Source organism: Phaethon aethereus (genome assembly GCF_964289735.1).
Source record: "Phaethon aethereus genome assembly, chromosome: 3".
In the NCBI taxonomy this organism is placed as follows: Eukaryota; Metazoa; Chordata; class Aves; order Phaethontiformes; family Phaethontidae; genus Phaethon; species Phaethon aethereus.
In genome coordinates, this window is record NC_138576.1 from 57157022 (window position 1) to 57178092 (window position 21071).

The window sequence follows — 21071 nt, forward strand, 5'->3', positions numbered from 1 at the left end:
AACCTGGAAAGGACCATATCAAAATCTTTTCCTCCTGCTCCACACAGAATAAAAATAATTATTGTATCTCACTCAAAATCTGAATCCAGAACCACTTACTGACAGGCAACAAACCAACCAACCCAACCACATTAACTGTAGTTTACACTGAGATAAAAATGCCTTTTTACATGACTCCTTAAATTAAGAGCACTCTGAATTAGAAATTTAAGATCTATTCTACCCAAACTAACATCTCCACATTTACCATATCTTAAATTTCTCCCCTCAGCTATAAAATTCTTTCCTCAGCTTCCCCCATTGCACATCAACATTGCTCAACTTCAATAACGAAACTCAACTAGTCATTTCATTTCCTGATTTTCCTACCTTTGCACAACACAGAGACAACCAACTGAATACATTTTAACATAAAAGATTTCTCTTCCTCTTGCCTTTTTCAAAACCCATCTCTTCTCCAAACCATATAGATTTGAGTGAAACACAAGAGCCACTGGGTACTGTTTTTTTAAAATCTGCACTTTCAAAGACAGCAAATACTCCTGAAATGAAGTATGAGTAAGAAGATGAATTTAAAAGGAACATTTAAGATGCAAGAAAAATGAGTAAAAACAGTTTTTAAATGCATCTCAGCTCCACTCCCTGCATAAGTGTATTTATTAGTAATTACACATCTGCACAAAGGAATTCACCTGTGACTTCCAGAATTAAAGCAGATATTCATTCTGAAATTGAGGTTTTTATTTTCAGTAGACATAATACAAAGGAAATAGCAAAGCCACATTTCATTCTCTAAGCATTGTTAAAAATTGTAATGATCTGCTGACTTGTGAAAAAAATTCCCCTCTGAAAAATCCCCAAGGGCTTCTTCCCAAGCACCACATTGAGAGCAGATGGCCAGCATCAAGTCTGCAATTACCAGTCTGGCCTGGCAGTCCCACAGATCACAATGATACACTTTTCTTTTTGTGGACGCGATGAGGGGACAGCTTGAGAGATGCAGACAATTAGGTATGGGAGGCAACAGCACTTTCCACTAAACACATACGTATACATTCCATTTCCAAACCTGTTATACATTCCTTCCATTAACTTTCATTTTACATTCAGGTTTCCCCTCCTTTTTCCTCTAACATTTTCTTTTCTGCTACTGAAAAGTTTTTCAAACAAGGTGGCAGGAAATCAGTAACATTAAGGATACAGTAGAACTGACCATTGTCAAGCACTGCCAGAGGCACAAACTTCATGAATGATCTGTTGTTGCAATTTTTCCCCTCTTTATTTTACTTTCTGAAACCCCAAAAGCAGCTTGTAACAATGCTCTATTAAAAGCATGCAGATGGACAGAGTTACTAGTTAACTGGTAACAAATGCCTATCAAAGGTGCCAATCAAATGTGATTGTATCAGTGTGCCATCCCTCCTGCCCCCAGGAACAGTTGTTCTGTTCTCCTCTTTAGGCAGGAGGACATCTGATGAGGTGCTGTTTCATTTCTTCTCCTTCCTCCCACCTCTCAAATGAGGAAGCCCTCGGGGGTGGGGAGGGGAGAAGGAGCATGTTTTTAATTCAAATGCTGCATCTTAAAACACTATTGTGCAACATCTGGGTGAGTCTGATTGTAAATCTATATATATACACACACACCCCCCATAAGGGAGCTTTATTTCCCCTACATCTGTTTAAAAAAATTTTAAAAAGAAAATAAAAAGCAATAAGGCTTCTGCATTAATAACCACTTACTATTTCAGTTTTACACCCAAGAATTTGACTAAAATCTTTATTTTGCCAAAGCTAATAGAGGTTTAGAAATGAAAGTAAGCAGAAAGCAAGCTATGAGGACTCTCCTATGGAGTTCCTTTCCAACTGACAGATGCAACAGGAAGAGGGTGTACAGGATTTCCTCGTGTGCAAAGAGGCCTGACAGAGTTAACTGAGAGGCATTTGACCCTCTCCTCAGGAATGCTCAGCCCCCCCATAAAGGCTTCTGTCTCTTACATTGAGTCAGCACTCCTCCCTTCATTTCTACTAACTCTGCCTGTTCTTCTTCGTTTCAGCTGCCACTTTTGAAAAACATACCAGGCATAGAAAGGCGCTGGACAAAAGTACATTACAGTCCCACTGTCGCTACCATAGTCTTGAAAATCTTATTAGGGAATAAGGCTGTGCAAGAAGGAAACCTCAAGACTTATTACTGCCTAGTCTCTCTCTCATTCAGGCTTAATTCCAGTGACACATTCCATAGGGAGGGTGCCAGTGTTATGGAGATGCTGCTACCTTAGAGGCTGAACCCCTCACTGATACGATCATTTTGAGTAATCATGATTCAGTCCCAACTAAGTTTTAACAACGTTTAGGTACTGTTGATTTCCCTTAAAGATCTCTGATTATGAGTCAGATGCAATGCAATAAAATGTAAACATATTTCCCACCAGAAGAAAGAAACTAGAAGACAACACGCCCCGTTTTCCTCTCAGCCCCAGTGAGTAAGCTTTCTTTGCTGACACACACAATAAATACCAGAAAGCACTGTCCTTTCATCAACTCCCTCAGAAGTTTTTCTGCTTTTACCACTTGATAAACAAGTGCTGTAGTATGGGATAGTACTTCTCTGTATAAATCCAGCACTTCTTGTAACTGCAATTATCAAAAGATCTAACACAAGTACTGGCTTTGTGGCAGAGATGCAAGTTAATGCACACAACTCATGCAGAAGTAAATTAATTAAACCTCACCAAAAACAATTACTTGGTCCAGCCAGGAAAACAAAGAACTACATGCACTGAACAGCTTTGGAAAAGTACCGTTATTCTGGGAAACATACCTTGAAAACATTTTGGATCGTTTCTCTCTCAGAAACATCTAAAACTAACAGTGTCAACTCACCTTCCACACTATCAGAACAGGAGGTACCAATCCCAGTGTCCCCGCTGTCGGAAGCTATACTGTGTCTTCTGACAGGATTGCTTTGACCGCTTGATGAAATGGTTGTGGACTGCCACAGGGATTCAGTACCAGGTAACCATCCCACTGAGGAATAATCTGAGCCTATAAGGAAGGAAGCCAGAAGTCTGTCATTACAGATATAGTACTGAAGTCAAGAACACAATACCAGTCAAGATGAAAACCGAATTCTATGTTTTATAGTTCAGGTTTGAGCCAAACTCCGTGCCGATATTTTGCATGGTTGTTTTTTTTTTTATTAAAAATCCTTTTGCTAGGTGAAAGCATCCCAAAAAAACCCAGTAAATACGTTTTTACTATTTAAAAACATAATCCTTAAACTGTTCTTGCACTAACTTTAACAAGATATTTATCATACAATTCCTATCCTAGAATCGATTCTCAACTCACAGCACAATTTTGCATTGCAAGCCTTTAACTACAATCAGAGAGATGAACGAATTTTAGGACAGAAGCCAGTTGAAGATTTGGCCAGTGAAATACAGTAATTTCCAACTGTGTATAAACACCATGACCTAGGTGATAAAATAAAGCCAGCAATGAAATTGTTAACACTGATATCTCAAGTAATTAATTATGTTTCACTGTTATCTGTAGTTTACAGTTACCAAAAGACAGACTACCAACTCAAGCAGGCACACAGCAGCTGCACAGAAGCTGTCTTTGTGAGACATCTATTCATCTAGTCATTTGTTTCATTTTGGTGTTTGTTTTTTTAAATTTAAAGAATTGTAAAATACTAACTTTCAAGTTAGTATTTTTTTTTTACTTTCAACAATTCAGAGCAGCAAATAGTTCCTCTGTTCAAGCAATTTTTGAGAGTGTGTGGCCTACTTTATAGTCAGTCTCAAGGGGAAATACACCATAGAGTACAACCCCAGAGGACCACGACAACTTCCGATAGCCAATATCTAAAGCTGAGCATTGTTTACAGGCAGAATACTGATCATCACGTTAGCAGTCCAAATCAGCAAAGCTACATAAAGAACCTTGGGAAAAAAGCATGGCCTGCTCCTGATTTTATATATAATCACATACATACACCCCCTCTAGCAGTTAGCTTTGCATAACACTTTCAGCAGGAAATGACTCATGAAGAAGTATCAGTTCATATACGATGTCTTTTATGCTACATGGGGTTATTTTTAGGTCTTTTAAGCATTTTCAGCAGTGTCCGTCCAAAGTTGTAACAGCAATTTGCCTCTGCAATGACATTTGCAGATCACTGCTATTTTCCACTATACTTGTTTCCCAGTAAATTAAATAGTTTAGAAAAGGATGTAAAAATGAATACGTGTGTATATATATGTAACTCCCCCACATATATATACAAACATATACATACTCCCCAGATAGCAGTCAAATCACTAGACCTGCTAGCCAGAGTGATAACAGCTGCTCATCAAGCCACTTTTAAATTGAGAAATACAGTACACGTTTCCTTACCGTACGCGCTATTTAACTGTGACATCTGTGACATGACATCTAAAACAGCCTACTTTCTGCAAGTAGGTTCTTGGAGGTCTTAGATATGCCTGTCCATCTTGTTTGTCTCAGCTTCATTCTCCCTCTTCTTCCCTTTAACACATTTTCCTATCTTTTCTCAGCCTTCAGAATCCCTCAATTCTTCCCCTTCATTCTACTTTAGCTATACCTTGTGCAGTGTACTTCTTTCTCTTCCTTAAACTGACTGCTTTTCCTCCCCAAAAGTATCTTAACTCTTAATTATTCCATTGAGTAGCTTTCAAGTCCAAGGATGAGCCAGCAGAACAAAACACCAGAGGAGCCAGACCCGTGGCTAGCTCACCAGTCACACCCTGTAAGGAGGTCCCAGCCAAGATCCTAAGCAAACACCGCTCCAGGTGTCATTCTTCATACCACCTCCTCTGTGTCATCATCTATCATACTGAAATGTGATAGTTTTGCATACAGCTAGTGGGAAACTGGGACGTTTCTTCCTCTCCTACCACCCAGCACATTTTTCACTAAATGCTCTGGCTGCTTTGGGAGCACTGATTTCTCCATCCCGCCCTCTAAAATAGGTCTATTTTCCACATGAGTTCTCCTTTATACTTACGAAGCTGCATCTAGCTATTCCAGTAAGAGTAAAGTCAACTTATGGGAGCCCAAGCTAATTAAGTCAGAGATAGTTCTGATTTAGAAGACATTTAAAATACATCTATAGAAGAGAAATTTAATTTCATTCACCCTTTATTATGCTGTTTCCCACAGCACAATACAAAATACAAATACAATATAAATACAACTCTTTGGTGACATTTCAGCTTTTATGGCATTAAACAAGCGTTAAAAGAAATGCAGCAGATAATGTGCTACCACTATTGCACATTAAATCAACACAGCATTCAGTGTCAAACTCTTTAGATCTCTTGGTTAGACAAATGTCCAGTATGTGAAACTATAACCAGCCACACATGTCCCCAAAAAGGGAGAGATACTTTTCACTTTGGTGGAACTTTGAGGAATAAAAGCTAAAAATACCCCAGAACGATAGAGTAACTTAGGGAAGGACGTTCAGAGGTCGTCTACTCTAACCCCCAGCTCAAAGCCAGATTAATTAGATCAGACTGCTCAGGGCCTCATCCAGCTGAGTCATAAACACCTCCAGGGACACAGATTCCACAACCTCTCTGGGCAGCCTGTATTACCATTGCAGCATTTAACCACCCTCTGTGCAAAGAAGATTCTCCTAATATCTCATCAGTCTCTCATGTTCCAAACATATTGTTGACATATACCTGAAAGATGCAATAATACAGTGCCACTAAACTTGACAAAAAGGGTTAAAATACTAGAGGGGACAGACAGTCATCCCTGGAGGGATCTCTATAGGTACTGCAAGCTGAGAAAATAAAAAGTATCACAAAACGCCCTACTATAACCTATTCTCACTTTTACACCTACATGCGCACAGCTTGGGGACACACCAAGCCCCAAGTGTGGTGCTGAAGCACAGGTCCAGGAGGACTTGCTGGCACAACACAGAATTCACGCAATACTTTCCAGAGCGCCTTTGCATCCAGGGGCAGCTCAGCATTTCTAAGTTAACTCACGAAGCCTGATTCTTGAGCTGGTAAGCCTGAAGAGGTACATGCCAGTACACATCCACAGCTACGTACATCAGCACAAGGCCAGCACGAGTTTATTAGCTCTGGCTCAGCACAGGCCTGCCAGATCCCATCAGGCTCTCCAGGGAAATACTGGGGTCGCTCTGCATGCTGCTCTGGGCTCCAGAAGGGTCTCTTCACCCCTCGTAATGCACAGCTGCCTGTGTGCAGCAGGGTTGCGCCCACAGTGCCGGTGCTATCACTAGGATCATGCCTTCCCCTTACAGCCATCCTGGGTACACAGCGGCATGGAGAGGGCCTGGGATGGGTTGGAACGGTCTCATTTTCTCACTCACTGGGCTTCTACTGTTCAGGAGCAGCCTCCACATCTAAAAGGGATACGTCCCAAGAAAAATAATTGTTTTAGAATTTGAAAAGGTAAACAGTATGTGCTTTTTAACCTATTTTAGATGCGCCAACAGAACATGGTTGCACATGATCACTTTAAGAAACGCTCTTTGCCTCCCACAGAAGTCCTGACATTAAACATGCCTTTTTTTTTTTTTTTTTTAGAAAAACATAGCTAATGACACATTCCAGGAGTCTACACTCTGTAATGCTTCATGGAGCATCCACATCATTGTTTTACCTTGCTGGCCTAATGGTGATCCTACACAACAGAAGGCCATTACAAAAATAAACTTTCTACATGAAAAAGAGCTTTTCAGAGCTGATTGAACCCACTCTTATAAATGGCCAAATAAAAGCAACAAGATAGTGGAAGCAGGCTCAATAATGAAGTTTCAACAGTAAGTCATGTGTACCCAATTCAAAGCGCCAGAGAGCAGACCTCCTCCGGTGAGGGAAGGTAATTACAGGAGTTGCAAGAAGGAAATGTAACCCATAAATTAAGACCTTATAGAGCTCATTACTCCAAGTCATTACTTAAAAAAGCACTTACTAGTTTCATTATTTGAAACTGACCTTCCAAGCCAAGTCCTGAAGAATCACCAATCACTATGCACTCTGTTCTATGTTCCCTATTTCCCTTTCAACAGCTCTCTGTAAATATATGATCTTCCATGCAGCAAACAGCCTACACTAAAAGAACCAGGTGCAAGAGGGGGAGAAGATACACAGGAGTCCCCGTGTTGCTCAGCTAGCACACCCGCTTTACCCTGCTGCTCCCATCTCAAACCTGCCAATCAACAGCAAGCGTCCATCTGCCCAAAATACAGAGTGGGGAAAGAAAAGCAAGCAAAAACTTCCAATAGATATTTGGGCTGCAAGATTGCGTATTATCATCTGACTGTGATCACTGCTTAACAGGTCACTAAAATCTATCTTTCACAGGATTTGACAGAGGAGAAAGAAAAGCAGTTACTTTTTTTCCTACCTGGCTGTAATTTCCAATGACAAAGATGACAAATAAAATACATCCAAGATCTCAAACAAATCTCAGAAGGAGCTTTGTTTATACAAACAGTTGACTGCATCCTTGAATTTGGCCAGTTAAATATACCAACATAGTGCTGTGTTTCCAGCCTAGGCATTTAAAACAGATCAGTTAACAACTGAGGATATAAAGTGCAGGAAGCAGATTATTTATTAAAAAAGAACAGTTGTTGAAACTTCACTCCACAAAAACATGTATCTTTTTCTGTGTATTACAGAATGCTGTCAGCTACTACTGGCAGGAAAGCACCTGGTTAATTATGGATCATTACCACTCCACATTTCAGTGGCATGCAGAGATCCCACATGGCCTACATATACAAAATAATAACACCACTGCCTTTATATTTGTTTCCTAAAATACCTCTACCAGGTTTGAATGTAAAAAGTATTATTTTAAGTGACAGCTATGATACCATTATTTTACCTAGATGCTGAATGGAAAGCAACAGCAAAAGACTTAACTAGGTTTCACAGCAGATACATTCTAACTTAAGGATACTGACTTTTTCCATTCCACACCATGACTTTGACACAGATTGTGACCAGAAGTGAATCACCCGTGACAGCCACTGTAAATTTATAGAGCCAAAGGATTCTGAAGGGGACATCTCACTACAGTACTATCAAAACTGACAACTATGCAAAGCTCATTCTAGTAGTCACAGATGTGACCAGGATGTACAATAATATTTCACGCCACAATGGCACTGAAGCCTGCCTGAAGCTCTTTCAAGGAAAGAGAGTCAGCATTTCAGTCCAAACACACTGACAAAGTTACTCGGTTCTCCCTCACCATCAACAGCTTTACCCAAAACCTTATTAATTATGCTAGAAGATCATACAAAGGTATTTTGAAAGAAGTCAACCCACCTTCAACCCAGTCTCCTCATGCCTACTCATACAGTCCCCTGACATTGCTGAACATATCCCAGTTGCAATCTCTCCTGCCTTCCCAGCCCCCCATTCTCAACGAATCCTTCGAGGTTTCGCAGCCTCTCTTTCACACTTTCCCTCTGTCCCACAGGGCTAAGTAACCACACATCTCTTCAAAAGGAAAAGTCTACAAACAAACCCACAAATGGTCTCTCAGTGAACTGTTTGCTGTACTGTAGGAATAAACTTACTTCAGCTGGAAGACGTTTTTGTTTACACATCATAGCTGCAAGACCATTACTGCTGAAAGATTAAAGAAAACCTTACCTCAGTGCATGTTTCATGCACAGCGATTCTTTGCCAATAAATAGTCTATTTCTTTCAACTGCTGGAAAGAAGATACAAATAGCGAGAAAAGAAAATGGATGCAGGGAAACATAAAATGCAGAAAAACCCTTTCCAAAAAGTAGACACAAGAGCACATATCGTACTTCAACAAATTTATATATTTTTTTTAAAATGGTGACAGTCAGCTGATGGAATGGTGCAATAGCAGCCTCCTTCAATCAAAAGGTGAAGTAAAATATAAGCTGGATTCATTCAATCTGATATCCTGATGCAATAAAAAGAACCAGGCATGTAAGTGTTCCTTGCAGACACAGACAAAAAGAAAACTTAATATGAACAAACAAATACTCTTGAAAATTATGTGAAAAAACTGACATCCCAACCCTGACACCTAGACAAATATTTGCTAGGTGCACTTCATCTCTGCGATCCTTCTGCAAAACAAACTGCAACTTTTATTCATACAAACATCCAAAACACGTTCTTCCGAGGTGAGCAGTAGACTGAAAAGAGAGGTTTCTAATGCTTTCAGGGAAGATGGCCAGACGAGAGTTTCAGGATCCTTTTCACAAATGCTCTGGAGGTGGTGGAAGCTCGCAGCTCTACCAGCTGGCCATGAACTGAAGTATCAGAACATCTTAGTCCCTCCTCTCACATGAATGCAGATGAGAGTAGGTGGATGATACAGCTTAATCTAAGTGCAAAAGGGAGCAGGGCAAAGCGGGATGAAATGACAGCCCTAACTACTGAATTTTTACATTTCAGTTTCTCAAAGGCACGTTACAATGTCAGATAGATAAAGATGATTCATCCTAAGGATTCATATCCTTTATTAGTGTGCTTTCTTGACAGAGCCTGCAAGCTATTTAACTAAGTTCTAGTTTTTCAGTTGGAAACTGACTAGAGCCATGTTACGTATGAAGAAAGATAAAAATGTATAGATATAAAGGGAAGTAGGGAAAGAAAATGAGGAATGCAAGAGTTTAAGCAGAATAGTATTGAGAGAGAGACCTTTTTACCAGCATTTCTACTTGTACAGCATGGTAACATAATGCCTGGCATACAAAGGCCCAACGCCTGTCCTCTGTACTATCCATGTGCAAAATAACTCACTTACTAGAAAGAGAGAAAAACATCATAAAATAGTACAGAAGAAAAACGATAGCAGAAGAGAGAAACGCAAAGAAGAACATCCTCAAAATACAATCCTCAAAGTAAACATACGCCTGATTGTCAGCATCAATTATAAGAACCTGACTAGGGTCATATTTTAAGGAATATAAACTTGTGGTCCAATTTCTTAAAAGAGCTACATTTCAAGTAGATTGTGTCACCAAACCTCCAGTTTCTTTTGCCCCTGGAATTCCTTAATAAAAGTTAAGCTGTTTGGGTCATGTCCCCTCCCACTCCTGAAGTGGCTAAATGTACAATCTCTCAAAGATAGTAATAGCTATAAAACCTTTGTCTTCTATACAAAATGGTATTTCAGTGTGAACTTTCACAAGTTACAATTTTTTATGACTTTACAAATGTGTATGGCACTGTACAACAAGTTACAACAAGGTTTCTCATGCAGGGAAGTATGCAATCTGAAAGAATGGGAACTGAGAAGAAATACATCGATTTGACAGATGAGCTTTAGAGAACTTTGCCATGGCAATTGAAGACTTGCTCTCTATCAACCCCCCCACACCAGAGTCCATAGAAAGTAAGAAGTGCCCAGCTCTGTCTTTCCATCAGAGTCCAGCTGGCTAGCTTATGCCACCGCCTAAAAGGAGTTCGAGCACAGAATGCTGTTTGACATTAGAGCTAATCGGATCTAGCGGTCAGCTGCAACGCAAAGGCTGGTCACCTTTCCCAGCCACATATTCGCATTTGCTTCCCCAGCACAAGCCCTGCCACTCCAGACCCCACAGAAAGTAGAACAAACTGAACAAACAGGAACAAATCGTCCCCACTTACAAAAGAAGGTTATCTGCTAATTTGATTTCCTAAGCTGGCTCAGCAAGGGGTCAGACTATCAGCAGTGCCAAGGAGGGAGCGGGAATGTACAGGCACACTTCTGATACCTAGCAGGAACTAGCTAGTAACTAGGCTTATCCCTACTGCCAAACTGCACATTAAGGCAGATACTAAACTGGAGAGAGATAGGCATAAATCTCTGCCGGCTTCACTGTGGAGAACAAAATCTGTTCAACTGGCAGAAAGCTGTGTTCAACACAGCATTCTGCTAGCTAAAAAGGTAGCAAAAATCCTTAGACTGACACAATACGTAATGATAATGGACTGTGCCTCCCTGATTTCTATTGTAGAAAGCATGTAAAACAAGAACTCAAATTCCTACCACACTTTATAATTTTTATACAGACAGCATTTAGATATAGTTATTTAATATCAACCCAATGAAGAAACTCCTACCCTTGTCAGGGAAGAAAAAAGTTTACTTTCATTTCATCACTGACAGGAGCAAGATTGGGAATTCAGTCCAATTGTTGATGGCACTCCTGTGAGTTTTCCACTTCCAGAGAGAGCATTTGCATAAAACAGAACTTCAAAATACAAACTGCAGATGTTTCTTATTTCACGTTTGGCACACACACTACATACATTACCTCATGCCTGCTATGCTGGCTTGCCTCTTTGTCTTTGGATTCAATGCACTATTCACCCCACAGAAACACAAAACAATATTCTTCGTTTCCACTCACTTTAAATAGTAACTGCAGAGGAGAAGGCTACCCTTCTAAACTTGGAAAGTTTATCACTTACAATATGAAGAAGGGAACATCTAGGAAAATAAACACATTAAGTTATGCTTAAAGTTAATACAAACTTCAAGGCGGTGCCCTCAGAACATGCAGTCCGTCCCTAGAGTCTGCTAAAAAACTGTGCACTTGTAGGTGACCAGCTGAATCCTTCTCCTATCAAAAAAAAAAAAAAAAAAAGGCGCTAATGATCACAGATTATCGTCTATGTTTCAGCCCTTCCTGCAGCTTAGCTTTATTGGTATTAAAAACCATGACCAGGTAAATTTTTCTCCAAATTGTTTGTCATTCCAACATTTTTCTTACAGAATTACCTTTGTCTTCCCTCTTACTGTTTAAAGAGTTAATTCAATCTCCTCTATGCATGGGGAAAAGTGAAGTAATCACAGCTGCTAGAATGAGTCAAAAAAATACTAAATGTTTTTAAGTAGTTCCCACACTTACCAAAGTGGATCAAATAAAGGAGTCTAGCAGTCTTTCTTTTTTCAAAAAAGAGCATAATTTCTCTCCTCCTTGTAATCAGATATCAGATCTAAAGATATCCTTGACGCTAAAATAAATGATGAAGACAGAGACTCCCAAAAACCCCTTCAATTTACCATTTTGCTCAAGATAACAATGCTAGATTTTTTCCCATCGTTTTTCAAAAAGGTCTAATGTGCATTATATACACAAGAGGATCTACTTCAATATGGACATACCAGAGACTAAGCCTCCAGACTACAGTTTCAGTGCATGCTAATGGAAGTATGCACACCATATGAGGGAGTTCCCACATTGTTACAGTTGGGTTAAAAGGACGAAATTCTGTCTTCAGTTAAGTCATTAGGAGATTTGCCTTACAAACTTTCAACGCTCATGTCACAAGGCACAACTTTTCCCCAAGCTCAGCTTCTCAGCTTCCACTCACACCTATTCAACATAAGCAAGAACAATACTCTAGAATTTAAAAAGAACAAGCAGTAGTTAAAAAAAAAAAAAGTCATCCTTCACACTGTATACAATCAACCCTACCTAGGATACTTCCAGTCAATCCCAGTACATCTTGTGTTTCCATCTTCACAATTATAATCAGTTTTGATGTAAAACTTTACATTACAGTAATTCTACCACCCATACAAAAGCCCTTGCTCAATCAGTTTGATATTTCAGATAATGAAGTGAACAGAAAGAGGTTAAGATCACAACTGTCAGTTTTGTCTTCCTTAAAGTCTCCAGCAAAAGTGATAAAGTTTTAAGTAATGGTGTTTTCAATGCCTTTTAGTGCTTTTAGCTGGGTCACTATATTCCCACTTTGTTTTCTTACTACCCACAGAACCATTGGGCGCTCTGATTGGTGCTAGTCACTGAACTTTTACACAAAGCATTAATTCTCAACTATAAGAATGTCTCCAAAGGTTCAGAATTGCCAAAAGGTATAAATAGCTTTGATGTAGATTAGGCATTCAGGAGAGGAGATACCATCTTCTAAAGAAATATAGACTTGAAAAGTCATATTTATTCTGAAACATTTGAAAAAGTTGCATCTTTCCACATCATCTGGAAACTATGCTACAAAAGGAGTAAAGCAGACATTAAAAACATGAGGATACCTTATAAGGAATCTCAGATTGGACTACAGGACAATTCAAGAATGTTTCTTGTCTGAATATTACACCACCGGTATTTTAACATTAGGAAGTTGAAAGTTTGAAAAGCATCATTTGCTTTTCTACTTCATTTGCTAAGTCTACTTCAGGTATTTTCATCAGTAAAGAGAGAGCATGACTTTTCCTTGACACTACTTGCACTGCCCTTCTTCAGCAAAGCTGAGATGGTCTACTACCTCTCCAGTCATTATGCATGATTCTGAACCCATTTCAACCTGTATGCAAGTCTATTAATTGGAGGAAGCTACACTGTCCAGTGGAGTTCATGTCACTTTTTCCTTATCCTCTCTCAATCTTCCTTGGCCTTCACGGTAAGTATGAGGATTAACTATATATTTCCTGATGTCATCAGTAGTGGCAAAGCAAGATTGTGCTAGGAGATTTTTCCACTATCCATCAGCTGACTGAAGAGCGAGCCCATTCTGACTCAGGTATTCCACACCTGCCCGACACCAGCATAGATGCTTCCTGCAGCGATGTCTCACACCAGTGTCAAGCAACTGTAAATCCCTTCCTTCAGTATTTACTCAGCTTTAGGATTCTCCTGGTCCAGCTCCCTGAACTAGCTTGCCATAATGTTGAACAAGTGATAGAGTGGGCATATGGGAAGCAGTAAGGATACATGAGCAGAGGTACCCAGAAGGGTGGAAGCAACTACCCACTAGATTATCTTAGGTGTAAAATGAAATCACGCCCTGCAATCAACCCATATACCTTTGTGGGTTGCCTTCAGGCAAAAGGAGTTTACCTTTTACATCTTCCCACGCTTCAGTGGCTATCATATCTTGAAACTAAAAAGAAAAAAAAATCTCAACATCTGCCCTTCTTTTATTTGTGTTAATGCCTCCTTTTACAGAGGAGCCATTCAATTCTCAAAAAAACAGCAAAAATCCCTGGGGAATGAGTACAGAAAAATGCAGTGCCACTTACGGCATGGCTGGCTGTGGAGAAGTAGGTCACTTGAGCGTTAGCTGTGCAATCAATAGGATGTTCAAGCCCAGGCAACCAAGCCAGATGCTGTAGAGAACGGTGCCCAGGGAAAGCTGGCGGCCTCAGGGGCAACTCCATGGAGGTCAGCAGTTTCAAGGCACATGAGGTATGATCAGTGAAGACCAACAAAAACCAAGGCATACTTGATATTTACACAAGTTATTCCCTGCTGCATGGTCCTCTCTTCTCCAGCCATCCACCTCTGGGGTCCCTGCAGCTCATCTGCAGTCTCCCACATGCCACGTTTAGAACTTCCTCAACTTGCCCTAGAAAACAAGAAACTCCCATGTGGGAGCATAAGACAGAAACCAGAACCTTTGTATACTTCAGTACACCTTCCCCTAGCCTTGGCAGGGACAAACTTCGGGGCTATACATAGTATTATTGCAGGTCTACCAGAAGAAATACTCAAAACATAACGGCTTCCTTCTGAAGAAGTTGTACCAGGTGCAGGTGCCCAGGTGCTGCAGGTGGTGGCCTCTGTGAGAGGAGGCTGGAGCTACCCTGGGCCAAACACAGCCAGTTCCAGCAGACTCCAACTGACCCACCGCAGGGCACGGCTGAGCCCAGCAGCCAAGATGGCGGCCCCACTGGGAAAGTGTGTGTAAGGAAGGGCAAAACACTGCCTGGGAGTGATGGGCGAGGGGAAAAAAAAAGTGTGAGAAACAGCCCTGTGAGCCCAGAGGTGGGAGGAGGAGGAGGAGCAGCAGCAGCTCTGGGTACCTGAGCAGAGATCCCCCTTCAGCCCCTGGAGAGGCCAGGCTGCAGCAGGCAGCATAAAGAGGACAGAGCGTGGAGAGGAACTGCCACGGACTGACCCCATGGCAGTCTCTTTTGCCCATGACAATAACTGGTAAGCAATCTACCTGTCTTCATCTCAACTCACAAGCTTTTCCATCGTATTTTCTCTCCCCTGTAACTGAGGAGTGAGCAAGTGGGCATCTGGCAGCCAAGCCAAGGTCAGCCCACCACAGAAGTCAGCAAGAAACTTTTTGAAGCACACAGCAAATACACTGAACATGTTTTAAAACTAATTTCAACCACAATGAGACTGTTATACTGTCAGTGTACAATTTCAGGACACATTTGAGCATCTGAGAGACTAATGGCAACTACAACCAAGTCAGCACTTTTTCAGCCAAAAGACAACCAGCATGGGAATTGACAATTAGTTTAACTCTCCAACTATTAAACCTCAGGCAAGTTATATGATAAAAACAAGCATCCAAAGAGTACAGAAGGCAGAACAGTTGATATTGAACAAGTGTAGTACTATCCCTCTTTTTCTTAATTAACCTGTCTACAACAAACAGGCTTTGCTTCCAACAATGGCAGATGATCACCTCTGGCTACAACCACAAGTCATGGAAGAACTTATTTGATTTAGAAGGCTTTCAGCTATTCTTACCACCATGCATGGTTACTGTATTTGGCAACTTTTCCGCGTTTTGAAGTGCATGGGTTCTTTAACAGGTATTAAAAGCCTGGCTAAAATCTTAGCATAAATAATTTGCAACTGCAGCAAGCAATATTTGGTGGACATAAATCCTAGGTGTGTTCTAGATAAATTACAGGCGGTCTTATCCTAACTGGCATTTCCTTCACCACCATCCCCTCCTACTGCAGACATTATGGCCCAGGCTGCTTTTTACTATATACTTATTCTGTACAACTGTTTAATGCATTCTTCTCAAAATCATTAAAATAATTACTACTTCCTTTAATTAAAGTTTTAAAAGCACAGAATTACTGGAACCACAACTCTATATTCAGTCAGTAAATGTTTAACATACAATTAACACACAAGGGATTAGAACAATTGCTATCCCCTACGACCAACAATACAATACACCCTTACATCTCTCACTCTTTTCTTGCTAAGCAGTTGAGACATTCATGTTTTGCACACATTAAAAGAGTGGATACTATGTCCGTAAAAGTGAACTGCCTGGAGGGAGGGGAAAAAAAAAAAAGGCATTGTTTTTGAAGGGAAGTAACTCCTGTTTGCCACCACTTAAACACAGAATGTCATTTCACATCACTGCAATCTGTGAAAGATAGCAAAAGCCATTCTAGCAGCCAGTCTTGCAGCTGGAACGTAGTATTTTTAAGCTTGGGCAGTCTTTACAACACACCATATACATACATATATATACACACACACTTATAGCTGGTAAACAATTTGAAGTCTATGCTTGGTAACACTAACTCACCATTTACTGCCTTGCCTAGCCTGCAGTGATAAACCTGCCTTCTCAAGATGTCCTAAGAGCTGTCACATCCCTGGCTGCAGACCCCAACAACAGACCAATAAAACTTATTACAGAAACAAAACCTGGATTTCTGTCCCCTCTCCACCCCAAAGGATGAAAAGGAGTGTTGCTGTCCCCATCCTCCCCACCCTGGCTGTATTGTGAAGCTGCCTGTGAACTCCATTGGTAGCCCAAGGAGGCAGCGCCCCGCAGGCCTTACGTGTCGTGACCTTATTGCTGCTGGCACTTGGATTATGACATCATTAAATAATCTTTCAGAGCCACATGCGTCACGCACTGCCGACAAGGGTTAAGTACAAGAATGCATGCAACTTCTGGGATTTGCTTTACACACAAATCACACTGCGAGGGCCCTAGGAGCAGAACGATGCAGGCTGCTATTTTTAGGGAGCGTCAATCACATCCTTTTGAGCACCTTGCTTCTAGTTTTCACCTCTTCTTGTTTTTTGTCACCTAAACAGCTCTTACCAGCCAAATTTTGGTATTACACACAGGACACACATAGCCTAACTGAATGACTGCGTGCCCCAGAGGAACAACAAATCTAGATGAACACTTTCATAGTCTTAAAAGAATTATTAACCACTGTGCATTTCAAAGGTCTAGATGAAAAAGCAAAGGGCTCGAAACCCCGCATGTCCTTCACTGAAGTTACTTAAATTCCTGCAGCATAGTGGGTAACTGCTGTCTTTATAGAGGTATAAACTATGCTGCAAGGTTTTCATAAACAGTTAAATGTGTACAAGAAGACTGACAGACTGTAAGTCAATCATATACATTCCAAAAATAGCAGTTTAATTTTTCAGGACAGGTACTGAGACTGTGAGAAGCTGAATTTATTTTGCATGGGCAGTAAACTTTGTCATTAAATGAACTGGTTAAACAAGAAGCACCTATCAAAAAAAAAAGATTCTGCGGCATGCAAACAAGACAGCACTTTTTTTTGTGGAGAATGCACTCCTATTGAACTGAAAAGCAAGAATGATTTGGAAATGACAGGAGGAACTAAAACTGAAGGCCACAAATTAAATACTCCCCAATAAGTGTCCCTGCCTGTTACACTTTAAGAAAATCAGAATTAATTTGCATTTATTACTGAAAATGTGGTAATTCCCCTGTGTAGTTACAGAATTCTTCAGTAGGCACCTAGCTTTGTAAGGGAATTTTAAGGTTTTTCAACCAAAATAGGACTTATAAATACCTGTATCCATGGATAACTAAAATACAACTAGCAAAACAGAATGCTTTTCAGTAATAAACACAGTTTAACAAGAATACATAGTCATTAACTGTTATGCTCCCACACCAATATTTAAAAGACAATCAGAATTCATAAGAAGTAGCTGCCACTAAAGAATTTAACATATTTTGGCAAAAGAAAAATTCCTTCAGCTTGAAAAATAAATGCTTGAACTTCTGCTTCCTAGTAGGATGCTACTGTTCAGTGACAACATACCTTTCCCATGAACAGCCTCCTTCTCAAAAAAAAACCCAGAAAAACAAAAAAAAAAACACACCACTACCCAAAAAATCTCACCTGGCAATAATATAATAGCACAGGATCTTAGTAGCCATCATCCCTTCATTAGAATACCTGCATGGAGCTAATCAGCTTCCTCTTCTTTACAGGGATTACAAACCTCCTGAAACAGCTTCTCAACTCTTTCAAAGTAAGACTGATGAAGGAAGGGACTACCATGTTGGAAATTGTAATGCACAGATCATATCTCAAGGTTAAACCTTTTATCTACTTACTTTCTAATTAACCACGACCTTCTGTTAGTCTATCTTATCTCAAATTTGAGATTTTTCCTACCAGTTTTGCTACCTTACACTTTTACTGTGTATAGATAAAAGAACATTCTTAACTTCGTATTAACCCTGAGTACTTAAAGGAAAGGAGAGGAAAGAAAAGCAATACACAAAATTAGTTCTCAAATCTTAAAGACAACTCTAACAAACAAGCAAAAGTGCAACATTCATTATTGGGATAACTGACTGATCAGAACTGCTGACAAATTCAACACAGTACTAAAACGCTTTATTTGAACCCAAACAAAAGGCATGACACAGTAATGAATGGCGTGACCCAAAGTTTTCTGAAACAAATGTAAACAGATACACCAACAATCTTTCTAACAGCCTGAAGTTAGCGCCAGTGCACGCTTGTGACATAACCTTCTAATAGTGTTCCACCTTCCTCAAACACAAATAACCAAGAATTGAAACACCCTAATTCCTGCAGTTTCCAGCAAATTAACTGAAATCTCTGCACCCAGTGTTCGGAAACACCCAGTATCTTTGCAAGCTGTAGCACAAAGATAACATAACTCCAGTCTTTTGTGGGAAGCATTAACACAAAAAAAACCCACCAACCTCACCACACTTCAACAAGGCAAGGTGTTATACATAAAAATTAATAACTTAACAATAGTACAGAAAAAAAAGAACAACGTCTTCTTTCACATTGCAGGGACTGAACATTAGACTACTTGTAGAGATTCAGGCAGCTGCTGAGAACGTCTTAGCAGCTCTTGTATTTGCAAAAGAAACCCTGGCAGTCGAGAGCAAAACAATCCTGCCATTTAAATATGTGAACTAACTGTATATACATTATGCAGTCATAATTAGCAATCGCAAAATTAAAACACGAATCCAAATCTCTGAAGGAAGAAAAAAAAAATTATTCCAACAGCACTACTTCACACTTGTCACGGCTGAGCCAAACTGCAGACCTTCTCGCTGATCAGTTACTTCAGCAAGTCAAAAATATCGAAAAACATTTGCAGGAACTCCGCCAGAGCAAAGCAGGTGATGTAGTTAGTGATGTTTTCAAATCCTGAAAAGAGCATCCAAAAGGACCGGTACCTAGTCTTACCTGCCCAGAAGAAATGCTCCTACAGCTCTGCAATCAAGTCACCGATTTTCCTCTGTCAGTTTTGACAGCCTTTGCGGTTGAAAAGTTACCCTGCCACTTACAGGCAGGATGCCTCCCCACTAACAACCTAACTCCGAGCCTAAAATTTCAGCGTTAACCCTGCCAACCTGGGGGAGCTAGGCTCTGATTAATCCAGAGACAGAAAAGTGGCGAAAAAAAAATACAAACAGGGCTCGACCGATTTGTTGTAGTCTAAATTTAAAAGGAAAAGCATAAAGGGAAGCACGCTTCCAGCCTCTGCCTAAGGGTATACTAACAAAACGGGGGCGGGGGAGAAAGCCCAAAATAAGGAAACGGATTATGTAGGTTAAGCTCAGCTTTTATCATCCGCTAAGTAAACATCGAGCCCCTCGGACGGTCGGCCCGCCGCCGCCGCCGCCTCGGCCCCGGTAGGAGCCGAGGCGGCGGCGGGCCGGCCCCCGCGCCCTCTCCGGGAGGCCCCGCCGCCACGTCCCCCCTCAGGGAGCTGGGTGTGCGTATGGAAGAAGCTGCTTGCTCAAGACGTTTCTGTGGGGGAGCCGAGAGTCAGCCGGGTCGCAGGAGGGGAAGCGGCCCAGCCCGGCTGCCCCACCGCGGCGGGGCCCTTGTGCCCTCCCTACCCAACCCCATCCCTTCCCGCCTCGTCGGAACGCGCAGGCGGCGGGACCGCGAGGCTCCTTACCCGCCTTGTAGCCGCGCAAGCCGAGCTGGGGGTGCAGCCCGCCCCACATGGTGCCGGGCCGGGCGGGGGGGACCGCCGCTCTCCGGCGGCGACGCGGAGCTGCGCGCTCGCCGGCGGGCGCCGCGGCCCGGATGGCCAGCGGAGGCGGCCGCTCCTGGTGCTGAGGGAGATTAGCGGGGTGCTGCTGCCGCCGCGGCGGGGGCTGCTGCCTGCCCCAGGAGCGCCGCAGCCATGGTGCCGGGCCGCGACCGCGGAGGGCGATGGAACCTCGCCACCCCTTCGCCGGAGACAAAACTTGCTTTATTGCGCTGCCGCCGCCGTCTGCCTCTCCGGCGCTGGGAGCAGGGCGGGGACAGGGGCGGGAGCCCCGCAGCCGCTGCCGCTGCTCGGGGACGCGCCGCTTACATAATCCGGCCCACGGGCAGGGGGCGCGGGGCGAGCGGCCGCGTGGGGCCGGGGCGGTAGGCGAGGCGGCGCCGGGCCCCGGGGCGAGTCCGCCCAGCGCAGGCCGCGGCCCCGCCGTACCGTCTCCGCGCGCCGCTGGAGGCCCAGCCGGGGCGGTTTGGGGCCTCCCGTTGGCCTCGGGTTGGTTAGCTTCCCTCTCCGCCTGCCCCCGAGGCTGCCCGGGCGGGGACGGGCCCCGGCGGGAGCCGCGCTACCTGCCTGCTTCGCCGGGGATCGAGAGAGGGTCCAGTTAGCAACGGCGTGTCAGTGTCACCGGAGAAACACTGAACTGGAGACACCTAATTTGGCATAAAGATAAGTGGTAAAGAAAAGCGAAATGCTTTACTCCGGAATTACAGCACTTGAAATACCCAAGGCAGGTACATGCAGACTTAGTGTAACGTCACAGTTTTCCTGTACTTCCTTGTTTTACTAAGAAAACAAAGTGGAAGGAAAGAAGACTCATAACGTTCCTTTGAAAGATCAGTTCCACCAAAAGATCCTCAGTATCACCATAAAGTTTAAGCCACAGGACTGGGAAGCAAAATGCTGCTGTCGGAAATAATTCAAACCTGGTGGTCCCCATTGTAAACTACCTTCTGAACATGGGTAGCCTGACTCAAACAACAATCCACAATGATGT

General features: G+C 42.1%; 1 protein-coding gene across 1 annotated transcript in view; it reads right to left on the reverse strand.

The window, feature by feature from the left end:
- Positions 1–20033, reverse strand: part of CEP85L (centrosomal protein 85L) — a gene marked incomplete at both ends in the record, with an annotated part of 122943 nt that extends 102910 nt beyond the window's left edge. Inside the window, 2 exons of the mRNA XM_081998174.1 lie at positions 2884–3045; positions 19985–20033. Coding sequence (XP_081854300.1) covers positions 2884–3045; positions 19985–20033 — 211 coding nt within the window. The remainder of the gene's footprint in view (positions 1–2883; positions 3046–19984) is intronic.
- Between the last annotated feature and the right edge of the window lie 1038 nt (positions 20034–21071).